Raw genomic sequence first — 24,142 nt, forward strand, 5'->3', positions numbered from 1 at the left:
CTCACCTCGCTCATCAACTCATCCCTGACCGCTGGCTACGTCCCTTCCGTCTTCAAGAGAGCGAGAGTTGCACCCCTTCTGAAAAAACCTACACTCGATCCCTCCGATGTCAACAACTACAGACCAGTATCCCTTCTTTCTTTTCTCTCCAAAACTCTTGAACGTGCCGTCCTTGGCCAGCTCTCCCGCTATCTCTCTCAGAATGACCTTCTTGATCCAAATCAGTCAGGTTTCAAGACTAGTCATTCAACTGAGACTGCTCTTCTCTGTATCACGGAGGCGCTCCGCACTGCTAAAGCTAACTCTCTCTCCTCTGCTCTCATCCTTCTAGACCTATCGGCTGCCTTCGATACTGTGAACCATCAGATCCTCCTCTCAACCCTCTCCGAGTTGGGCATCTCCGGCGCGGCCCACGCTTGGATTGTGTCCTACCTGACAGGTCGCTCCTACCAGGTGGCGTGGCGAGAATCTGTCTCCTCACCACGCGCTCTCACCACTGGTGTCCCCCAGGGCTCTGTTCTAGGCCCTCTCCTATTCTCGCTATACACCAAGTCACTTGGCTCTGTCATAACCTCACATGGTCTCTCCTATCATTGCTATGCAGACGACACACAATTAATCTTCTCCTTTCCCCCTTCTGATGACCAGGTGGCGAATCGCATCTCTGCATGTCTGGCAGACATATCAGTGTGGATGACGGATCTCCACCACAAGCTGAACCTCGGCAAGACGGAGCTGCTCTTCCTCCCAGGGAAGGACTGCCCGTTCCATGATCTCGCCATCACGGTTGACAACTCCATTGTGTCCTCCTCCCAGAGCGCTAAGAACCTTGGCGTGATCCTGGACAACACCCTGTCGTTCTCAACTAACATCAAGGCGGTGGCCCGTTCCTGTAGGTTCATGCTCTACAACATCCGCAGAGTACGACCCTGCCTCACACAGGAAGCGGCGCAGGTCCTTATCCAGGCACTTGTCATCTCCCGTCTGGATTACTGCAACTCGTTGTTGGCTGGGCTCCCTGCCTGTGCCATTAAACCCCTACAACTCATCCAGAACGCCGCAGCCCGTCTGGTGTTCAACCTTCCCAAGTTCTCTCACGTCACCCCGCTCCTCCGCTCTCTCCACTGGCTTCCAGTTGAAGCTCGCATCTGCTACAAGACCATGGTGCTTGCCTACGGAGCTCTGAGGGGAACGGCACCTCAGTACCTCCAGGCTCTGATCAGGCCCTACACCCAAACAAGGGCACTGCGTTCATCCACCTCTGGCCTGCTCGCCTCCCTACCACTGAGGAAGTACAGTTCCCGCTCAGCCCAGTCAAAACTGTTCGCTGCTCTGGCCCCCCAATGGTGGAACAAACTCCCTCACGACGCCAGGACAGCGGAGTCAATCACCACCTTCCGGAGACACCTGAAACCCCACCTCTTTAAGGAATACCTAGGATAGGATAAAGTAATCCTTCTACCCCCCTTAAAAGATTTAGATGCACTATTGTAAAGTGGCTGTTCCACTGGATGTCATAAGGTGAATGCACCAATTTGTAAGTTGCTCTGGATAAGAGCGTCTGCTAAATGACTTAAATGTAAATGTAAATGTAAGTGTAGCCCACAGCCATTTGGTATAACCAGATCAGGACCTAACATAAGGACAACTCGGACAACTCTGTTCTTCTGAAATAGACTACATCTTCTTCATATCATGCTTCTTTAGACCTGTCTAAAATAAAGAATGGATTTATTGTGAAGGTGTAGGCTATATTACATGGGTCTATTAGACTTCTTAAAATGTAGATTTGTATTTATTCCTTTATTTAACTAGATGCTCCAAAGGTCTGCATCGGGGGCTTGTGGGCTATGTGCGGAAGCCAGGAGATGCTACATGTGTTTATGTTAATCAGTGGTCAATTACAGTGAGACCGACAGTTATTCGCATGACAATCACCGGCTAATGACATTTCATAACCGCCACAGCTCTGGGTATGCATACTTATTGCAGGTTGTTTGCCCCTTGACATACGATTACTAGGCAGCCTCTTTGGGTCACTGAAAAGCTTGAGCTGGAGGATAACAACCACAGCGATCCATTTTCTGCACGCCTCATATCTTACACACAGACAGCAACCACAAAAGGACTCGCAGTAACTCTGATCTGAGGATTTGTTTTCTGCGCACAGTGGTTTCAAGAAACTTTGATTGCAGTATTCCCAGTCATAAATGTCCCGTAAAGGATGAAATCATATAGAGCATTCTGGACCTTGAACTTGCCTGATAACGTTCATATTCGAGGACTCTGATCTATTAACCCTTTACAGGACAATAAGCAGGTAACCAAACAGTTACAAGTAAGGGACAAAGCTCTTTCAGTGCTGAGTACTTAAATCATGGGTACACAGGAAGAAAAATAACTGTCATGATGTCGTCCTGGGGGGTAGGTTTATGACAGTCATAAATACCTCTTCCACCTTTTTCCTCTCTCTACCCTACTGAGGTTACATTTGCAAAACCCTTGGTTAACATAGAGATTCTGGGAACATCAGTAGGTGGGGGGAAATTAACTATATTCTGGTAATCCAAACAATTGAACATATGTGGTGGTACTTAATGAATATGATGTCAGTTCCGTTGTCACCTGAGACATTCTCATCAATGATAAGATGACATAAACTCTACAGTGGAAAGTCTACAAATCAGAGTTATCGGATTCACATTAAATTGTTGTTCAATTTAAATGTTTGAATATGAAATTATTTGTGATGGGATGAAATGTGATTTTAGCTTCTAAAATGTGAGATGTGGGATTTCATAAGATAGGGCTGCTCAATCAGTGGCCCGCCCTGTGAAGGGACATGGGCTATAAAACTTTTCAAATACTCCCTCCTCCCCCTTCCTATATAAGCCCTTGACGACAATAGAACTTCCTGTTCCGGGGGATGTAGGACGACGGTCCTATGTCAGAATGGTTCAGATAATAACTACAGAACGAAGCCAACATCAGCGTGAGCTTGGGTTGCGAATGGTATGAACTTTGAACTCTTATTCACTACAGCAGTGATACCTCCTAGCCGTTAAGTTAGCAACAGCTGCTGCAAACGAGGGTTAGGAAGGAACAGACTGAGTATCCCGTCTATCACACAACGACGTTACTACAACGTATCCAATTGACCACCAGAGACATTCTTCAAAGGACAAAGGACTTGGTTTGGCAACACGGCCTTCCATCTTCCACCAACCTACCGAAGCGCAGCTCAGAGTAAATATTTCTTGCATTTTCCTTTTCCAAATGGGCGGTAATTTAGAATGCATAAGATACTGTATTTACGATAGCCCAGCTTCTTCCCTTTGTTCCTCAGTCTTCCTGCTCCTTCACTCAACCCAGCCCCTTTTTCATTTGTGTAACAAGCTGTCATATCTGTTCCGCCCGCTAGGGACTTTTTCCTTTATGACGTAATTTGTAATCAAGTTATGATTTAACTATATGTATTTGTAATTCTGTGTGATTAGTTTGGTATTTAGTAAATAAATAATTAAACCCAATTTTGTATTACTGATTCAAATTGTTAGCCAGGGTTCATGCAGATAACCAAGAATTTACAACTTTCAGATGATACTGAAGTAAGATGACGATTGATATTGACTGCTATTGATGTAAAATATTACTAGGTCTTTAAGAGTTTATTCGGAAGATAACAGCTCTATAAATATTATTTTGTGGTGCCCGACTCTCTAGTTAATTATATTTACATGATTAGCTCAATCAGGTGATATTAATTGCAGAGAAATTATTTTATAGAATAGCATGTCATATCACTTAATCCGGCATAGCCAAAGACACGACAGAACTGTATGTAATTTAACCTCTCTTGTTTATCACAGTGGACTGAAGATTCCCCTGGATGTACAGTACCACAAATGCATGCAGGAATTTGTATTTCATCATAATGAAGTCATGGTTAATCAAAAATCTAGCCATGTTCACAGACCACACATTAAAAGAAAAATGTCTGAGAGTGCATTCATAGCTTTGGTCTGACTCACCTGTTACGGTCAGTTCAGCAGTTGACTTGGCATCTCGACTCTTACAGGTGTATTTCCCAGCATCCCTCTCCTCCACGTTATGGATGAGCAGTTTAGTGATGCGTCCCTCCTGCCTCATCTCATATTTGTCTCCAGACTTCAGGATGACTCTGCCCCTCCTCCAGTCCACTGGGTCACCAGGCTTGGAGAGCTCACACCAGAACTCCCCACTGTCCCCCTCTTTGATCACCACGTTCTGGACCTCTTGTGTGAACATTACAGGGAGAGCTGTGGAAACATTAACATTGGTTCATATTGTATGAGCGCAAGAAGTACAAATAGAAACTAACACTTTCTATGGTCTCAAAGCGGGAGTCACTCAACCCTTCCACCTCTAACCTAAAGAAGTAAATTAGCTTATTTACAAGGAAAAGCATTGATATCAAATGTTTCTTACCCTGCACTTTAACTTCAGCGGTGGTCTTCTGGTCTCCAGTGACACAGCTGTACTTCCCTCTGTCCTCCGGTTGCACATTGGTAATGGTCATCTCAGCTATTTTCCCCTCCAGTTTCATCTGGTACTTTCCTCCAGACAGGTCTTGGGACAGTTCTGTCTCCCCCCTCCACCACTCCACTGAGACCCCAGCCTTAGACAGCTCACAGTGCAGGGTTATGCTGCCGTCCTCTGGGGCCTCCTGGTTCTTCAGACCCACTTTGAAGGTGGCAGGTACAGCTTGGAGGAAAAAAACAATTTCATCATAGAGTGAACATTGAATGTACTGAAAGCTAGAACAGCCTTGAGAAACCTTTCCCTTCGGTAGATAAGATGAAGGCCATTGAATGGACCCTACACTATAGCTAAGGGCTCTGGTTAAGTTGGCGGATGCGACGTTGGCGGATGCGGAGGATTCAGACATAACCTATGCAAAAAACAGATACCTCTAGCTTAAAGAGACAGACTCTTACAGGGATTTTTTTAGTATTATGCTAATTAGATGTACGCAGGGGGCACAGACATCGCCTCTAGTTTAACCAAGTTTATGTGCCATTAACATCAGTGACAGTTGTTTCATTAGAGCACAGAGCATCCCCCCCCTACCAATGACTTTGACAGTGGCCTTGGTCTTCTTGTCTCGACACACACAGCTGTAGACTCCACTGTCCTCTGGCAGAGCCTCCCTGATGAGGAGTTCCAGTGCTGAGTCTGTCTGCTTGATCTGGTATTTGTCTCCATTCTGCAGTATCCTCTCTCCTCCCAATCTCCACTCCACTGGCACCCCTGCTTTAGACAGCTCACAGTGCAGCGAGATGGTGTTCCCTTCCTCAGTCTGCAGGTTCCTCAGCTTTTGCTTGAAAGTGATGGGAATTGCTGGAAGACACCATGGCAATGAGAGACATGAAATGCCTCCTATTCACTTAAAGGACTGTGATTTCATGCTGATGCACTGCATACAATTTTGTTCACATTGGATATGAATTCAATTTGAATTTAAATCTTTTCTCAGTTGTCTCAGACTCTTACCTGTGACTGTAACACCGGCTGTGGTTTCCACATTGCCACAAACACAGGTGTAGATATTGCTGTCTTCAGGTTTGGCATCTATTATCTTCAGTTCATTCAGCAACTCTCTCTGTCTTATCTGAAACCGCTCTCCGTTGTTCAGCAGCTCCTCTCCTCCCCTCATCCATTCTACAGGGACTCCTGGTTTGGAGAGCTCACAGTGTAACACCAAATTGTTCCCCTCTTCAACATGCACGTTCCTCAGCTTTTGTTTGAAGGTAACAGGCAGGGCTGAAGAAACATGAAGAAAGAAAATATGAGAATAGTACAAACATTTTTTTTTTTTTTTATTGCCTTCATGTAAATGTCCGAAATGTACATTTATAAAATGTAACTTCAGGAAAGATTAGCTCTACATAAAAACATAATAAGGCTGAGAAACTTCCTACCGCTGATTTTGACGGTGGCTGTGGTCTTTTGGTCTGCACACTCACAGCTGTAGACTCCACTGTCTTCAGGCACAGTTTTCCATATCTGAACCTCTGATATGGTCTCTCTCTTCCTTATCTGAAACTTCACCCCATTCTTTAACAGCTCCTCCCCTTTCCTCCACTCCACAGGGACTCCTGGTTTAGAAAGCTCACAGCGCAACGTTAAACTGTTGCCCTCCTCGGCCTGAACATTTTTCAACTGTTGTGTGAAGGAGATGGGGATGGCTGGGGAGTAAATAGCCATATTTTAGTATTAACCACCAACGGCATGAAGACTGAATGACAATGGGAAATGTCTATGAAAAATAGTTCCATTAATATTCAGATAGATTGGTTTTAATTTGTGGGTGTGATAATGCAACATTGCAAAGTTATTGAATTCATTTTGTTTTACTCCATATGATGCATCCTGGAAATTGAAATGAAAAGCAAGGATGGCGTTTACCGTGGACTGTGAGGCTGGCTGTGGTTCTGTGGTCTCGGCACTGACAGGTGTAATCTCCTGAGTCCTGAGGCTTCGGGCCAGTGATGGTCAAAGAGATGAAGGACCTCTTCTGCTTCATCAGGTACCGCTCTCCAGCTCTGAGGGTCTCCAAGCCCCTCCTCCAGTGGAACGCAACCCCCGGCAGGGAGAACTCACAGGAAAGGGTCACATCCTCCCCCTCCTTTACCTCCATGCTCTGCAGCGGCTGGGTGAACTCAGCTGGAATGGCTGGAATAGAAAGAAGGACAGCATCTCCCAATGAGTAATACTGTACATTGTACTTTGACAAGAATACTCTAGGGGGAGCTGTAAAGCAAACAGGTAAAGAAGTAATCCTGTTTTGTCTTCTGAAATAATTGTTATCATATTTGGCTATGACCAATATCCCATACCTTACTACTTTACATGTGATGCCAAATGCACAGTAAGGAGGACAACAACATGATACAATGAAGGAAAAAAGGTCCTGTTCTCACCTTTTACAGTGACGACGGCCTTGGTGCTGACCGACCCAGCGCTGCACTCGTACACCCCAGCATCGCTGTTACTGACCTCCCTGATGGTCAGCCTGGCCTCGTTACCTGAGCGACTGACGTGGTACCTCGAGGAAATCCACATTAGGCAGCCATCTTTGTACCACAGGATGTGGCATGGCTTAGAGGTGATACACACCAGCACCAAACCGCCTCCCTCAATGGCCTCACAGTCCTCCAATGCTTTGGTGATGGTGGGACGTCTCTCTTTACCACGGGGAGGGTAGATTACATAGACAACATGTCAAATACATACGCTCTGGACAAAAATGATTGACACATCATTTACATGTTGTGAATAGTTGTTGTAATAGTACAGTGTGTTAATAGATGTTCATTAAACAGAACAACTTTACGCTGACGTTACCTCTAACAAGCAGCGAGGCGTAGGACCTCTTGTCGCCTGCCTCAAAGGAGATGGTGCCCGAGTCTTTACGAGCCAGTTGTTTGAACGTGAGGCTGTGGTAGCCCCCCGGGATCTCTTGGATCTCATTCAGCTCATTGGTGTACAGTAAGGTCTCATCCAGGTACCACTTGACCCCAACATAATCGCTGGGACAGATACGACACCTGAACATCACTGTGTCATTCTCCAGACACTCAACATCCTCCAGCTCGTCCATGATCAACACCTTCTGACCTGCAGAGATCCCACACACAGGGATTTAACATGAAACGCGCAAGCTGCATAGAATGGGTATACTCAAAATGCCTGCCATTCCACCTATCACTGAATGCTGACTTGAATGGGAAAGAGCGTTCTATTCATTCTATTTCTATGGCCTTACCATGCACGGTCAGTAGCGCCCGGCTCTGCATGGTGCCAACATCGCAGGTGTACACGTCGGTGTCAACCTTCTCCAGGCAGCTGATGGTGAGGTAGAGGACCACGCCCTTCTGCTTCATCACATACTTCCTGCCCGCCCGGAGCTCTGCCATGCCCTTCAGCCAGGTCACCCGCTTGGCCGGCAGTCTCGTCTCGCACTCCAGCATCACCTTGCTCTTCTCCTCGGCCTGTGTGTCCCGCAGCTCCCGAGCAAATGTGTGCTGCAGCTCTGCAGGGGTGGGAGGGGTTAAATGCACTTCCTGTGTGCTACACCCGAGCAGGTGTGTGGAGCGATAGATAACATGGTACAAAAGCAGTACAAAAACTGTCCAGAACATTTTAAAAGAAGTCGTTCAAGTCATCAGTCTCAAGTCAAAGTCGAGTCCTGAGTCTTGAGGCTTCGAGTCAAAGTTTAGTCACAATTAATCTAATGTGCATGTGACACAAATCCACAACTTTGCTAAACAGCACTATACAGTTACAGAAATACTGTAGTACCCCCCAGTACTTGCCTCTGACCTCCAGCTTGGCCCGGGTGGCAATGCCGTCAGCCTCGCAGCAGTACTCCCCAGAGTCTCTGATGCAGGTGTTCGTGATAACCAGCCGTACCAGGTGGTCCTCCACACTGATCTCGTACTTGGGGGGGCTGTGCCTGATCTGATGGCCATTCTTCAGCCAGCGGATGAAGGCCTCAGGCTTGGTGATCTCACAGCTCAGCTCAGCGTTCTCCCCTGGGGTGGCTTTAACGCTCATCATGTCCCTGAACACATGCACTGGCTTCTCTATAGGAGTAGGGTTACATATTACATCAGATTTTCTTTAGGGACACATATGTATACAGCAGGCACATGGGAGGCACATCAGAGACACAGACATATGTCGCTATAGGTTCTCTTTAGAAACAAACACACATTATAGAGTAATTCATATTACTTGAGTGCAATACTCTTTTTGCTTTTCGAGAGATTAGGTCATGACTGGCCATGATGACACCCAGCTTCGTATACATTTCAGACACTCACCTTTGACAAACAGCATGGTCCTGCAGCTGAGGTCTTTGACGAAGAAGATTACTTCCCCGGCTTCAGTCACAGTTGCGTCTCTGATGGTCATCTTGTATTTGCGACCCTTGTTTACGATCTGGATGCGGCTGTTGCTGATCACAAGTTGACCGTTCAGGGTCCAGGAGGGCTCGTCGATGACATCGTGAGAGAGGATGCACTCGAAACTGCAGCTCTCGCCCTCCAGAACAGAGACGGTCTTCATACGCTGGGCGATGGTGATGTGAATGTCTGTGGGGGGAGATTTCAGTGTGATCAGTTGGACAATTGATTGACGATCAAATGGATTTCTGGTCCAATAATTTATGAACCAGACCTCACTGATGATCTAGACCATACATACCATGTACAGTGACCTTGGCCTTGGTCTGGCTGGTGCCCAAGTCACAGCTGTAGTGGCCTGCATCATCCTTACTCAGACTATGGATGATGAGCGTTAAGGACTTCCCAAACATGAGCAGCTCATATTTGTCACTGCTGTCCAGGACCGAACCATCCTTCCTCCAGACGGGTGTGGCCATTTCCTTAGAGGTCTCACACTGCAGACACACCTTCCCCTCCTCCTCCCCTGACATGTCTTCTAGAGACCTGAGGAACACTGCTGGCTTTTCTGGAGGAGACAAAAAACAGTACGAACACATTAGCTACTGATCTAATCCAAATCTCTTACATTCTTCCATGCATCAGTAGCTGATAGATATCTTGCTCATTCAGAGTTACTTATGGAGATCATTTCAATCATCTTCAGATCTCAGAAATACCAAGTCTACTATATTTGTGTCACGCCTTGGTCTTAGTATTTTGTTTCTTTATTTATTTGGTCAGGCCAGGGTGTGACATGGGTTTATTTTGTGGTGTGTTTTTGTATTGGGGTTTTAGTAGGTATTGGGATTGTGGCTGAGTAGGGTTGTCTAGGAAAGTCTATGGTTGCCTGAGGCGGTTCTTAATCAGAGGCAGGTGATTATCGTTGTATCTGATTGGGAACCATATTTAGGCAGCCATATTCTTTGAGTGTTTCGTGGGTGATTGTTCCTGGCTCTGTGTTAGTTGTCACCAGATAGGCTGTATAGGTTTTCACGGTCCGTTTGTTGTTTTTGTATTGTTCGTGTTTTTTCGTCTATTAAAGATGTATCGAACTAACCACGCTGCATTTTGGTCCGACTCTCTTTCGACGGAAGAAAACCGAAACAGAATCACCCACCACACCAGGACCAAGCAGCGTGGTGACAGGCAGCGGCAGCAGGAGAAAAGTTTAGAGTATACGACTTGGGAGGAAATAGACAGGTGGGTGGTCGACCCAGAGAGAGTGCCGGAGCCCGCCTGGGATTCGCTGGAGCAGTGCGAGGAGGGCTATAGGAGAATGGAGTTGAAGAGAAAAGCACGGCGGCGCAGAAGGAAGCCCGAGAGTCAGCCCCAAACATTTCTTGGGGGGGGGGGGGCTCAGGGAGAGTGTGGCAGAGTCAGGGTGCAGACCTGAGCCAACTCCCCCTGTTTATCGTGAGGAGCGGCGATCAAAGGACTTCTGGACTTGGGAGGAGATATTGGACTGAAAAGGACCCTGGACACAGCCTGGAGAATATCACCGCCCCAAAGAAGAACTGGAGGAGAAAAAAAGCGGAGAGGCGCTGGTATGAAGAGGCAGCATGGCGACGCGGATGGAAGCCCGAGAGTCAGCCCCATAAATTTATTGGGGGGGGCTCAGCGAGAGTGTGGCAGAGTCAGGGTTCAGACCTGAGCCAACTCCCCCTGTTTACTGTAAGGAGCCATGGATGATATCGGAGCTATCGGCAAAGCTGAGGGCTGAGTCTGAGAGGGTCGAGAAATTATTGGACAGAATACAGGAGAGTGCACGGATGGGAGATGAGGAGACACTCGAGGAGGTGTTAATAGAATTGGAGGAGAGTGAAGAGAGATAGCAGTTGATTTGGCGTAGTATGCAAGATATTCGCCCGACGGAGCGTGTCAGGGATTTGATGGCACCTGGGTCAGCGCTCCATACTCATCCTGAGGTGCGTGTTAGTCGGCTGGTGAAGATTGTGCCAGCCTCACGCACCAAGCCTCCTGTGCACCTCCCTAGCCTTGCACGTCCTGTGCCAGTCCTGCTCTCAGGCTCTCCAGTACGCCTTCACGGTCCGGTCCATCCTGTGCCACCTTCACACACCAGTCCTCCGGTGGCAGCTCCCCGCACCAGGCTTCCTGTGCATGTCCTCGGCCCAATACCACCAGTGCCAGCACCACGCATCAGGCCTACAGTGCACCTCGCCTGTCTAGCGCTATCAGAGCCTTCCTCCTCTCCAGCGCTGCCGGAGTCTTCCGCCTGTTTAGAGCTGCCAGAGCCTTCCTTTTCTCCAGCGCTGCCGGAGTCTCCTGCCTGTTCAGCGCAGCCAGAGCTGCTAATCTGCATGGAGAAGCCAGAGCCTCCAGTCTGCATGGAGCAGCCAGAGCCGCCAGTCTGCATGGAGCAGCCAGAGCTGCCAGTCTGCATGGAGCAGCCAGAGCTGCCAGTCTGCATGGAGCAGCCAGAGCTGCCAGTCTGCATGGAGCAGCCAGAGCTGCCAGTCTGCATGGAGCAGCCAGAGCTGCCAGTCTGCATGGAGCTGCCAGAGCTGCCAGTCTGCATGGAGCAGCCAGGGATGTCAGTCTGCATGGAGCAGCCAGAGCAGCTAGAGCTGCCAGTCAGCCAGGATCCACCAGTCGGCCAGGATCCACCAGTCAGCCATGATATTCCAGATCCGCCAGTCAGCCAGGATCTGCCAGTCAGCCATGATCTTCCAGATCCACCAGTCAGCCAGGATCCGCCAGTCAGCCAGGATCTGCCAGAACCACCATCTAGCCAGGATCTGCCAGAGCCAACTACCTGCCTGAGCTTCCTCTCAGTACTGGGCTTCCTCTCAGGGCTGAGCTTCCCCTCAGTCCCAAGCTTCCCCTCAGTCCCGAGCTTCCCCTCAGTCCCGAGCTTCCCCTCAGTCCCGAGCTTCCCCTCAGTCCCTCCCCTATGGGTTTAGGTGTGCGGCCGGGAGTCCGCACCTTGGGGGGGGGGGGGGGGGGGGGGGGGGGTTCTGTCACGCCTTGGTCTTAGTATTTTGTGTTTTCTTTATTTATTTGGTCAGGCCAGGGTGTGACATGGGTTTATTTTGTGGTGTGTTTTTGTATTGGGGTTTTAGTAGGTATTGGGATTGTGGCTGAGTAGGGTTGTCTAGGAAAGTCTATGGTTGCCTGAGGCGGTTCTTAATCAGAGGCAGGTGATTATCGTTGTCTCTGATCGGGAACCATATTTAGGCAGCCATATTCTTTGAGTGTTTCGTGGGTGATTGTTCCTGTCTCTGTGTTAGTTGTCACCAGATAGGCTGTATAGGTTTTCACGTTCCGTTTGTTGTTTTTGTATTGTTCATGTTTTTTCGTCTATTAAAGATGTATCGAACTAACCATGCTACATTTTGGTCCGACTCTCTTTAGACGGAAGAAAAACGTAACAATTTGCTTCATTTTCCAATTAGATCTCCAGATTGGGGAGAAACAAACTCTGTACTGACTAGGAACATACAATCACTAGAATTACATTCGTTTCTCAATTATTCTTGCAGTGGCAGCTCACAAGTGAAAAGTGACAACTGTACAAGGCATACCTTTGACCTTGAGGGAGGTGGACTCTGTGAGAAGGCCAGCCTTGAAGGTCACCCTGCTCTCCTGTGGGCGGAGATTTTTGATGGTGAGGCTGTGAATGGTGCCCATGTTCTGAATCCTGGTAACAGTGTTGGTGTTGAGGTGGTTGTCGTTCAGAAGCCACTGCACATTGGCTACTACATAGTTGAGTTCACATGTGAATGTGGCGTTGCTATCCTCTTCCACCTTCACGTGCTCCAGGTGCCTTACGATCTTCAGCCTTCGCACTGAAAAAAGTATATATAGTTCATATCCATGGTGTAAGGGGTTTCTTGTCATTAATATCTAACTTTTATACAAGGGGTGGGTCTAATCCTGAATGCTGATTAGTTATAACCGCATTTCAGCCGGAGTCCTTTCCACAAGTTACCACCTGCTAAATCTCTGATGTTTAAATGCCTATTTACTCTATTCCATCTGACTGCGCAATCCACTGTCTCATCGGCCCAGCCAGGCAATTTATAAACTTGATCTCCACTATAAAAAGCATCTAGACATTATCTCACATTTCTTTTAGACTAACATGTTGGTTTTCAACAGCGGAGAATAGTTTAAACCTTACTGTCTGTCTCTCCGACATTTGCAACACTGTCTTAATATTCAAATTCGATCTCCAGTTGTCGCATAGGAATGAACGAATCTCGAGTCGGGATGAGACAGACAGGCAGGCAGCTTTTCTCAGCTAGTCGAAATCATGAATCGGCATCATTTCTATGGCTACATACAAAGAAATATCAATAGAAAACAAGTCAAATGAAAGAAAGTGCAGCTAATTTGCAGTATTTCCAGCTTCAGTTTGAAGTGATTGTTGTGGCTGTGTTGTTGGCTAGCTCCTTTGAACAACAAAACCAGGCAAGAGAGCACAGTATTTATGCCAGGTGAAATCACACATCATTAGCTCATTGTATTGGATCTATCCAAAGAAATGTCACTAGAAAACAGCTTAACCAAATGAAAATGCAGCTACTTTGTTGTTATTCAGTCTGCACTGTTTGATGTGACTGTAATTTAGCCGTAGTTGGCTAGCTAGCAAGCAAGGAATAAGAATGTTGCCAGCCAGTATGGCAATAGAACATTTAGACCGAACGACGACTCGCATCCATAGATACAGAACAAAAATACTTAATGACTGGGTCGCGTCTCTGGCAACCGAACGAATAGAATGAACGGCTGGCCGGCTTGGGTAGCAACCAAAGATTTGTGTCGTGACTATATCTTGTGGAAGGAGGAAATAGTATGAATAAATTCATCGAAGTAAAGTTTTTAATGAAAATTATGTAAATCATTATTTGAATATGTTGGTAACCCGTTGTATAAAAGGAACACCTATGTGAGAATGCTATTCACTGGCTACAGCTCAGCGTTCAACACCTTAGTGTCCTCAAAGCTAAGGACACTGGGAATAAAAACCTCCCTCTGCAACTGGATCCTGAACTTCCTGATGGGCCACCGCCAGGTAGTATTTATTTTTCTTTTTTCTTTAACCTTTATTTAACTAGACAAGGCAAACAAATTCTTATTTACAATGACGGCCTACACTGTCCAAACCCAGACGACGCTAGTCCAAATGTGCACCGCCCTATGGGATGCCCTACGGCCAGATGTGATTCAGCCTGGATTTGAACCAGGGTGAGGTGACGCCTCTTGCACTGAGATGCAGTGCCTTAGACCGCTGCGCCACTCGGGAGGTAATGGTAAGTAACGACACATCTGCCATGCTGATCCTCAACACGGGGGCCCCTCAGGGGTGTGTGCTCAGTCCAATACTGTACTCCCTGTTCACTCATGACTGCATGGCCAGGCACGACTCCAACACCATCATTAAGTTTGCAGATGTCACTGACAACGATGAGACAGCCTATATTGAGGAGGTCAGAGACCTGGCCGTATGGTGCCAGGACAACAACCTCTCCCTCAACGTGATCAAAACAAAGGAGATGATTGTGAACTACAGGAAGAGGAGGATTGAGCACACCCCTATTCTCATCAACAAGGCTATAATGGAGCAGGTTGAGAGCTTCAAGTTCCTTGGTGCCCACATCACCAACAAACTAACATGTCCCAAACACACTAAGACAGTTGTGAGAAGGGCACAACAAAACCTATTCCCCCTCAGGAGATTCAGCATAGGTCCTTTCCCCCTTCTGATGACCAGGTGGCGAATCGCATCTCTGCATGTCTGGCAGACATATCAGTGTGGATGACGGATCACCACCTCAAGCTGAACTTCGGCAAGACGGAGCTGCTCTTCCTCCCGGGGAAGGACTGCCCGTTCCATGATCTCGCCATCACGGTTGACAACTCCATTGTGTCCTCCTCCCAGAGCGCTAAGAACCTTGGCGTGATCCTGGACAACAAACTGTCGTTCTCAACTAACATCAAGGCGGTGGCCCGTTCCTGTAGGTTCATGCTCTACAACATCCGCAGAGTACGACCCTGCCTCACACAGGAAGCGGCGCAGGTCCTAATCCAGGCACTTGTCATCTCCCGTCTGGATTACTGCAACTCGCTGTTGGCTGGGCTCCCTGCCTGTGCCATTAAACCCCTACAACTCATCCAGAACGCCGCAGCCCGTCTAGTGTTCAACCTTCCCAAGTTCTCTCACGTCACCCCGCTCCTCCGCTCTCTCCACTGGCTTCCAGTTGAAGCTCGCATCCGCTACAAGACCATGGTGCTTGCCTACGGAGCTGTGAGGGGAACGGCACCTCAGTACCTCCAGGCTCTGATCAGGCCCTACACCCAAATAAGGGCACTGCGTTCATCCACCTCTGGCCTGCTCGCCTCCCTACCACTGAGGAAGTACAGTTCCCGCTCAGCTCAGTCAAAACTGTTCGCTGCTCTGGCTCCCCAATGGTGGAACAAACTCCCTCACGACGTCAGGACAGCGGAGTCAATCACCACCTTCCGGAGACACCTGAAACCCCACCTCTTTAAGGAATACCTAGGATAGGATAAAGTAATCCTTCTCACCCCCCCTCCCCCCCTTAAAATATTTAGATGCACTATTGTAAAGTGGTTGTTCCACTGGATGTCATAAGGTGAATGCACCAATTTGTAAGTCGCTCTGGATAAGAGCGTCTGCTAAATGACTTAAATGTAAATGTAAATGTAAATGTCCTCAGATCCTCAAAAGATTCTACAGGTGCACCATTAAGAGCATCCCGACTGGTTGTATCACTGCCTGGTATGGCAACTGTTCGGCCTCCGACCGCAAGGCACTACAGAGGGTAGTTTTACTTTTAAACTCAGACAAAACAGAGATGCCAGTTCTAGGTCCCAAGAAACAAAGTGATCTTTTGTTGGATATGACAATTAATCTTGATGGTTGTACAGCCGTCTCAAATAAAACTGAAGGACCTCAGCGTTACTCTGGACTCTGATCTCTCTTTTGACGAACATATCAAGACTGTTTCAAGGACAGCTGTTAACTATCTACGGAACATTGCTAAAATCTGAAACTTTTTGTCCAAAAATGATGCAGGAAAATCTATCAGTACATTTGACACTTCTAGATTAGACTATTGAAATGCTCTACTTTCCTCCTACCCGGATAAAGCACTAAATAAACTTCAGTTAGTGCTAAACACGGCTGCCAGAATCTTGACTAGAACCAAAAAATGTGATCATAATACTCCAGTGCAAGCCTAGAACCAAGGTGAAGAGGAAAGAACCTCTGGAGCTAGCAGAGGTAGCTAGCAGAGGTAGGAGAGATGAAGAGACCCAAGACACCGGCAGAGGATGACGACGAAGACTCGTACCATGACATGGCTTCCTGTTAAGGCTAGGGCTGATTTCAAGGTTTTACAGCTAACCTACAAAGCATTACATGGGCTTGCTCCTACCTATCTTTCCAATTTGGTCCTGCCATATATACCTACACGTACGCTATGGTCACAAGATGCAGGTCTCCTTATTGTCCCTAAAATTGCTAAGCAAACAGCTGGAAGTAGGGCTTTCTCTTGTAAGAGCTCCATTTTTATGGAATGGTCTGCCTAACCATGTGAGAGACGTAGACTCGGTCTCGACCTTTAAGTCTTTACATTTACATTTACATTTAAGTCATTTATTGAAGACTCATCTGTTCAGTGGGTCCTGTCCGTGTTGACCCCCCCTCGGGTTTGTGCTGTGGGGGAGATCTTCGTGGACTATACTCGGCCTTGTCTCAGGGTAGTAAGTTGGTGGTTGAAGATATCCCTCTAGTGGTGTGGTGCCTGTGCTTTGGCAAAGTGGGTGGTGTTATATCTGCCTGGTTGACCCTGTCCAGGGGGTATCGTGGACAGGGCCAGTGTCTCCCTACCCCTCCTGTCTCAGCCTATTATATCTGGAGTATTTCTCCTGTCTTTTCTGGTGTCCTGTGTGAATTTAAGTATGCTCCCTCTAATTCTCTTTCTCTCTTTTTTCCTCTCTCTCGCTTTCTCTCGGAGGACCCGAGCCCTAGGTCCATGCCTCAGGACTACCTGGCCTGATGACTCGTTGCTGTCCCCAGTCCACCTGGTCATGCTGCTGCTCCAGTTTCAACTGTTCTGCCTGCGGCTATGAAACCCTGACCTGTTTACCGGACGTGCTACCTTGTCCCGGACCTGCTGTTTTCTACTCTCTCTCTACCACATCTGCTGTCTCTAACTCTGAATAATTGGCTATGAAAGGCCAACTGACATTTACTCCTGAGGTGCTGACCTGTTGCACCCTCAACAACCATTGTGATTATTATGATTTGACCCTGCTGGTCATCTGTGAACGTTTCAACATTTTAGCCATGTACTGTTATAATCTCCACTCGGCACAGCCAGAAGAGGACTGGGCCCCCCACAGAGCCTGGTTCCTATCTAGGTTTCTTCCTAGGTTCCTGCCTTTCTAGGGAATTTTTCCTAGCCACCGTGTTTCTACATCTGCATTGCTTGCTGTTTGGGGTTTTAGGCTGCGTTTCTGGATAGCACTTTTGTGACATGGGCTGATGTAAAAAAGGGCTTTATAAATACATTTCATTGATTGATTGTGCGTACGGCCCAGTACATCACTGGGGCAAGCTTCCTGCCATCCAGGACCTCTATACCAGTCGGTATCAGAGGAAGGCCATAAAATTGTCAAAGACTCCAGCCACCCTAGTCATAGACTGCTCTCTCTGCAAACTGCACGGCAAGCTGTACCCGAACGCCAAGTCTAGGTCTAAAAGGCTGTTTAACAGCTTCTACCCCCAAGCCATACGACCCCTGAACAGTTAATCAAAGGGCTCTCTAATATGCTGCAGCTACTCTCTGTTTATTATTTATGCATAGTTATTTTATTGGTGCTGTTTAATTGCGTTACTCTATTTCTTATTTACATCATTTTACTTAACACTTATTTTTCTTAACTTCTTAAAGCATTGTTGGTTAAGGGCTCGTAAGTAAAGATTTCACTGTAAGGTTGTTGTATTCCGCACATGTGACAAATAACATTTTATTTGATAATGTCCTCTAAGCCGGTGTTTGGAGGATATATTGACACGGTTTCCCGGCCCTCGACTCCGTCTCTGGTGTAACCACACCCATGCCAATGAATCCTCCAAACACCGGCTTATCTGGCATTATCACTGAAGCTGCACAGTATAGGCGAAGCAGTGTAGATTACATTTTATACAAAGAGTTTCACTTCATCAAGCATGAAGCTGATTTCCATGATCAACCATCTGAACGTTGAAGCTTTGTCCCTGAAAAATATTTGTTGTTCTCTTTAATACTGTATGATCAACAGCATCCTCACCATCAACCTTGGCTGTGCTCTTTGACCCTCCAGCCATGCAGCTGTACTGGCCAGTGTCGGTCTCCTTGAGGCCCTGGATGGTCAGCTCTACCTGGTTCTTCTCCGTCCTCATGCTGTACTTGCTGGATGTCTGCAGGGCAGTGCGGCCCCTGTACCAGCGCACCACCCTGGGGGAGGGGGCAAACTGACACCTCAGTGTGACCGAGCTGTTCTCTTTAGCCTCCACGTCTGGCATGGGCTGGACCACTTTCAGAGGGCGTTCTGGAAAGGCACAGGGATGGATAATGACATAATACTGTATCTTAGTCTGTTTAAGAGATTAAAAAGCAAAGTATGAACCCAACGGGAAACACCTCTGATAATACAGTACTCTACCCTAGAGCCTGGAGGGTCATTGTCAACAGTAAGCAGGGCATCGTTCCAACTTTCACTTGGTGACAATCAACCTTACCCTTCACGGTGAGCTGTGCGGTGGAGCGACTCTTCCCGGCGTTGAACTGCACAGGGCCGGTCATAGAGCTGTCCGTGCTGATGAAGCAGAGGGTGTGTACTGTGCCCTGCCGGACTATGCTCAGTTCAGGCCCGTCCATCAGGACCTCTCCGTCCAGGGTCCACTTTGGGGGCCTCCCTACCCTCAGGCTGGTCTCCACCTGGAACATGGCCTCCCTGGGCTCGGTCACCTCCACAGACCTCAGCCCCTGCACTATGCTGATCGCCTGCTCTGCATGCACAGGGAGCACACATTGGATCAGCATCATCACTTAGCGCTACTTCAAAGGAAAGTGTACACCCAGGAATTGAGTAATGTAGATAGTTGGGTTATCAGTGTGAACATACATTACATGGCCAAAAGTGTGTGGACACCTACTCATCTCATTCCAAAATCATGGGCATTAATATGGAGTTGGTCCACCCTTTGCTGCTATAACAGCCTCCACTCTTCTGGGAAGGCTTTCCACTAGATGTTGGAACATTGCTGCAGGGACTTGCTTCCATTCAGCCCACAAGAGCATTGATGCTGGGAGATTAGGCCTGCTTCGCAGCCGGCGTTCCAATTCAGCCCAAAAGTGTTTAATGGGGTTGAGGTCAGGGCTCTGTGCATGCCAGTCAAGTTCTTTCACTCTAATGTCGACAAACCATTTCTGCATGGATCTCGCTTTGTGCACAGGGGCATTGTCATTCTGAAACAGGAAAGGGACTTCCCCAAACTGTTGCCACAAAGTTGGAAGCACAGACTTGTCTAGAATGTACCTTTAAGATTTCCCTTCAATGGAAATAAGGGGCCTAGCCCAAACCATAAAAAGCAGACCCAGACCATTATTCCTCCTCCACCAAACTTTATAGATGGCACTATGCATTCGGACAGGGTAGCGTTCTCCTGGCATCCGCCAAACCCAAGTTCGTCCATTGGATTGTGTTTTGGTGACTTACGGATAAGTATGAGGGTGTAACACTTTATTTGAAGGTCTGCTTGTAAACTGCTTATGAACATTTAGCATAAAAATATACCTAACATTGGAACTAGTATGTTAAGCTGACCAGACAATAAGTCAGAATGAATTACATTGAGCATCTCACCCTCCACTAGTAGTTGGCATGAGGTCTTGTCATCGCCAGCATCACAGGTGTAGGTGTCCTCGTCTGACGAGGCCACGTCATCAATGTGCAGCTGCCTGTAGACATCATCGCTAACAATCTGGTGCTTCTTGCTGGGTTGGATCTCACTCCTGTTCTTGAACCACCTGACCAGGGCGTTGGCCCTGGACACCTGGCACTCCAGCAGTCCTTTGTGTTTGTACATAGCAATCTTCACTCTCAGAGGCTTCACTATCTGCACAGGCAGCTCTGTGGAAATAGGGGTAACACTGAACCATTGTTTATTAAAGCTTCACCTGATGAGGCCACTTAGGCCAGATTACAGTTTTTTTTTGTCATTGACGAACATCGAGATCGTGGATTCTAAAAATAGATGTTGTTCACCTTTTACCGTGAGAGTTGCATAGCAGGAGACCCTGTCTGCAGTGAATTTGATCTCCCCAGCATTTGCTGGCCTTACAGACTTGAAGCACATGGTGTGAGTTTTACCTGTATTCAGATGGAAATAGGTGTTTCATTAGTAGTTTTCAATTGTGTGTCTAACCCCTGGATTGCTGATGCTATTTAATTAATGGCCAATGAGAAGCTTGAAGCCACCGGCCACCATATTGGCACTCCCCAGTAGGAGCAGTCCTCCATAGGAATGAATGGAATCCTACAGTACTTCAATCAAATGTTTCAAGGACAAAATTGCATGTATTTAAGTATGTGTTTGTTGTAATGGAGGCAGTAAAAAAATATGGTAACACTTTCTAGGAAGAACATATGCGTAATGCATTATACATGTACTCATAATGCACTACGATAGAGTAATAATGCCCTATAAGCATAGTTATACACTCACATAAAGACTTGTATAGACTCATAATTCCGTGTACCAATACTCCTAGTGCATCATAGGTATAATTAGAATTAAGCAATAAGGCCCGAGGGGGTGTGGTATATGGCCAATATACCACAGCAAGGGGCTGTTCTTACACATGACGCAACGCGGAGTGCCTGGATACTGCCCTTAGCCGTGGTATATTGGCCATATACCACAAACCCCAGAGGATCCTTATTACTATTATAAACTGGTTACCAACGTAATTAGAAGAGTAAAAATAAATGTTTTGACATACCCGTGGTATACGGTCTGATACGCTACGGCTTTCAGCCAATCAGCATTCAGGGCTCGAGCCACCCAGTTTATAACCACTTATAATGTACAGCAACATGGCGCTGGTCAGTTTTTGCTCAAGGATCATACAGTATTATGACCATCAGTGTGATGATTCTAATGTATTGTTTTTGTCAATGAGCAGCACATCATTATTACTACATCATAACCTCTGTTATGGTGTGTTATAGCATACTTATAAGCCACTATGAAGTCATCGTTGATTGCTTCAGGTAAAGTGATGAAATGCCCAAGGCAGACAGATATAATACACCTGTTAAAGCTGTTACTATACAATTATAAAAAGTGTTCATTGTCAACTTTTAGTAAGGTAAAACTTTCTCTGCATTTCAACAGCGTCTCCTGTCAGTCATCTAGGGTTAATACATATCATCGGAAGTATACGGAGCTATAAACACATTGTGGCTCAGTTGTGGCCCATGCTCACCCTCGTGCCTGATCTTGACGTTGTCTCCGTGTTTGATCCTGGTGTTGTCGGTGTACCAACGCCCGTCCACGTCCTCACAGTTGACCTCGCACAGGAAGGTCACGCTCTGCCTCTCAGTCACTTCCTCGTCTTCCAACTCCTTCACAATCTGTATGTCTCTGGCTGGCAGACAACCACAGGGAGACAAACACAGACAGATAGGCCCGACATTACCTAGAGATCCAGTATGCGATCCGATCAAATTACGTGCTATGATGTATTGTGGTCTGTACCGGGATTTACCTGTGATTTTACATGTATTTTTCGCCAAGCCATTAGTCTGGATGATAAGTCAGTGAGAAAATATCTCGGCTAACATAGAAACAGACAGGCAATAAGACTTCCAGCTATTACAGGAACGTTAGACTGAGGGAGGGTCATACAATTGTCCCCGTTGCATTATTCCTCTCAACTGTTGTGTTCTGTCATGCTGTTACCTATGACAGTGAGTTGGCCTGAGGTTTGGATCCAGTTTTGGCTCCCGTCAGTCTGGAAGGAGAACAGGCCAGTGTCTCCTACGGTGACCCGGGTGAAGGTGAGAGTGTGTTTATTCTTATGGGCAGCGATGTGACAGGTGGGCTTGGCTTGTAGCCTGACCCCGTCCTTAGTCCACGTGCCCGCTATGTAGGACAGGTTGAGGGTCACCTCGAACGTGCAGCCCTCCCTCTCACACACATCCACATCCTCCAGCCCCTTCACTACCCGGAGATGGATCTGGTTCTCTGTAGACAGAGAGTAAGATATGTTCCAACAAGTGTGTGTGGGGGGGTGGGTCATTGAATATTGAATAAATTAGAGCGGAAAAACAAAGTCAAAAGAAAAGAAAACAGCATAGAATGTGTCCCATGGAATGGAGGCCTTACTTGCAGCAGCTACTTTGCTCCCAGACTTGTCCCCCATGGTTCGTCAGAAGGGGTGGCTTCAACCACTTCTGATAGTGGTTGGCTTTCCCTTTGTCCGTATCTAGGTTGTCCCCAGGGCTAAAACGGCACAGTTTAATACATAAAAAAAAACATGCTATAAGTCAAGGAAACCTTCATATTGACTTGTAAATAACCCCACAACTCTCTCACTCTCGCAGACATTTTTCAAAATGAAGGACCAACGTGGACTTGAGAGCGACACTTTAACATGGCTACACTGTGATGTGGCATGGCTGGCTGGCACCCGACATTATGAAGATGACAAGTCATCTCTGTCACCTGACATGGCTGAGCTCATCATCACTCATTTAGCGCCAGCTGTGCTGCCCCCTCCAGCAGTCTACATGTATAGTATGTATGTTTGGAGACTCCACTGACCTCAAAATGGGTTAAACAAACGAAAGGTGTCAATCAGTATGACTGACTGACATAGAATACAAAAACATAACCAATCGATGAGTTGAAAGGTCATTAAGACTCCACCCACTCGGAGGGGCATGAAGCTTGATAATGGCGGAGGGCCATCCAAGGACAAGACCTCATCAAATGACTTGCCACGTCACATCGTTTTTTCTCACGTGGTGCCGTGTGCGCAATACAGCAATAAAAACACATTCTCAATCTCAGACAACATTGTCTCACAGACCTAATGCCATGAAACCCAGTAAGGTTATCGACAAAGGAGGTCAGCCAAAGTCACTTCACATATTTATATATCCAAACAGCTGTGGAGAGAGTATATGATTAACCGTCATGCATCTCCCACTCGGGACTGTGTCATTTTCCATGTATCCATTTCCACGGAAGTTAAAAATCTAAACGACTGGATCACATTAACATTGGCCAAATGGGCAACTGGCTAGTGTGAGCACGTAGTACGATATTCAGTCTACACTACTAATTGATGGATGACATACTCACAACTTGTCACTGCAGGAACATAGAGCAGAACAGCAGATAGATACAACGCCAAGCAGCTTTGAAGTTATACTAAATGTTCACGTGAACACCTGCCTGTAATATTATAATTCTCAGACCAACGAGCATTATGGTCCCCAATCATTATCAATTTCCTGATACATATAAATAAGCGATAGAAAATGGTCAATGGCAGTGATTTCTTTTGATACAATAACATACAGTATCAGAAATAGGACTCTGACAACCTACGGTGGTGTACCCACCTTAAGCCTGCTCAGCTGTATTCTGGGAAAATCTCTTTCCTCACATGCCCTCTCAGTATCCTTACAAAAATACCACTTTCAGCTGGACAAAAAAGCTGCCAAAACTGTCCGCCTGTCATGAAAGGTATGTCCGACCCTTGTCTTCTTTCACCCCAAATCCCTCAAGATTAACAACAAAGGTTTGGCGAGGAGAGAGAATGCCCAGGTTGGAGGGCTAGCCTACCACACGGTCTCCAGAGCGGATGGTCAGCCAGTGGCCCTTTCTCTTGTTTTTCTACTTTGGTAAAGCCTAATGCTGAACAGCTGACATATCTCTCCTGTCAGCCTCTCCTCTAAAATAGACCAGTGTTATTACACACGCTAAGATAGCTTTGGCTTTACTGCAGTGAGGCAAACCTTGCCCGGCATCAGTAGTGTGGATATATCCACGCAAGTTCGTAAATCACCAGACAATTATATAATAAACATGCTATGATGGTTTT

At 46.9% G+C, this 24,142-nt stretch overlaps 1 protein-coding gene across 4 annotated transcripts in view; it reads right to left on the reverse strand.

Annotated features, from left to right (window-relative positions):
• obscna (obscurin, cytoskeletal calmodulin and titin-interacting RhoGEF a) overlaps positions 1-23,940 on the reverse strand; it is a 91,540-nt gene extending 67,600 nt beyond the window's left edge. For 3 of the 4 annotated variants that reach the window (XM_046301598.1, XM_046301595.1, XM_046301594.1), the window contains exons 1-21: positions 23,661-23,940; positions 22,417-22,533; positions 21,991-22,275; positions 21,515-21,676; positions 20,292-20,396; positions 19,890-20,156; positions 18,763-19,032; positions 18,312-18,572; positions 12,533-12,796; positions 9,250-9,516; positions 8,868-9,137; positions 8,358-8,627; positions 7,808-8,074; positions 7,387-7,659; positions 6,963-7,226; positions 6,448-6,714; positions 5,961-6,227; positions 5,533-5,802; positions 5,110-5,379; positions 4,468-4,743; positions 4,032-4,298 (exon numbers count right to left, since the gene is read on the reverse strand). In XM_046301598.1, coding sequence (XP_046157554.1) covers positions 4,032-4,298; positions 4,468-4,743; positions 5,110-5,379; positions 5,533-5,802; positions 5,961-6,227; positions 6,448-6,714; positions 6,963-7,226; positions 7,387-7,659; positions 7,808-8,074; positions 8,358-8,627; positions 8,868-9,137; positions 9,250-9,516; positions 12,533-12,796; positions 18,312-18,572; positions 18,763-19,032; positions 19,890-20,156; positions 20,292-20,396; positions 21,515-21,676; positions 21,991-22,275; positions 22,417-22,453 — 4,879 coding nt within the window. In that variant the 5' untranslated portion in view covers positions 22,454-22,533; positions 23,661-23,940. Of the gene's footprint in view, positions 1-4,031; positions 4,299-4,467; positions 4,744-5,109; positions 5,380-5,532; positions 5,803-5,960; positions 6,228-6,447; positions 6,715-6,962; positions 7,227-7,386; positions 7,660-7,807; positions 8,075-8,357; positions 8,628-8,867; positions 9,138-9,249; positions 9,517-12,532; positions 12,797-18,311; positions 18,573-18,762; positions 19,033-19,889; positions 20,157-20,291; positions 20,397-21,514; positions 21,677-21,990; positions 22,276-22,416; positions 22,534-23,660 lie in introns of those variants that run through there. The other variant, XM_046301597.1, reaches the window with a different exon arrangement.
• Between the last annotated feature and the right edge of the window lie 202 nt (positions 23,941-24,142).

This window comes from Oncorhynchus gorbuscha, linkage group LG15, assembly GCF_021184085.1.
Source record: "Oncorhynchus gorbuscha isolate QuinsamMale2020 ecotype Even-year linkage group LG15, OgorEven_v1.0, whole genome shotgun sequence".
Lineage (NCBI taxonomy): Eukaryota > Metazoa > Chordata > Actinopteri > Salmoniformes > Salmonidae > Oncorhynchus > Oncorhynchus gorbuscha.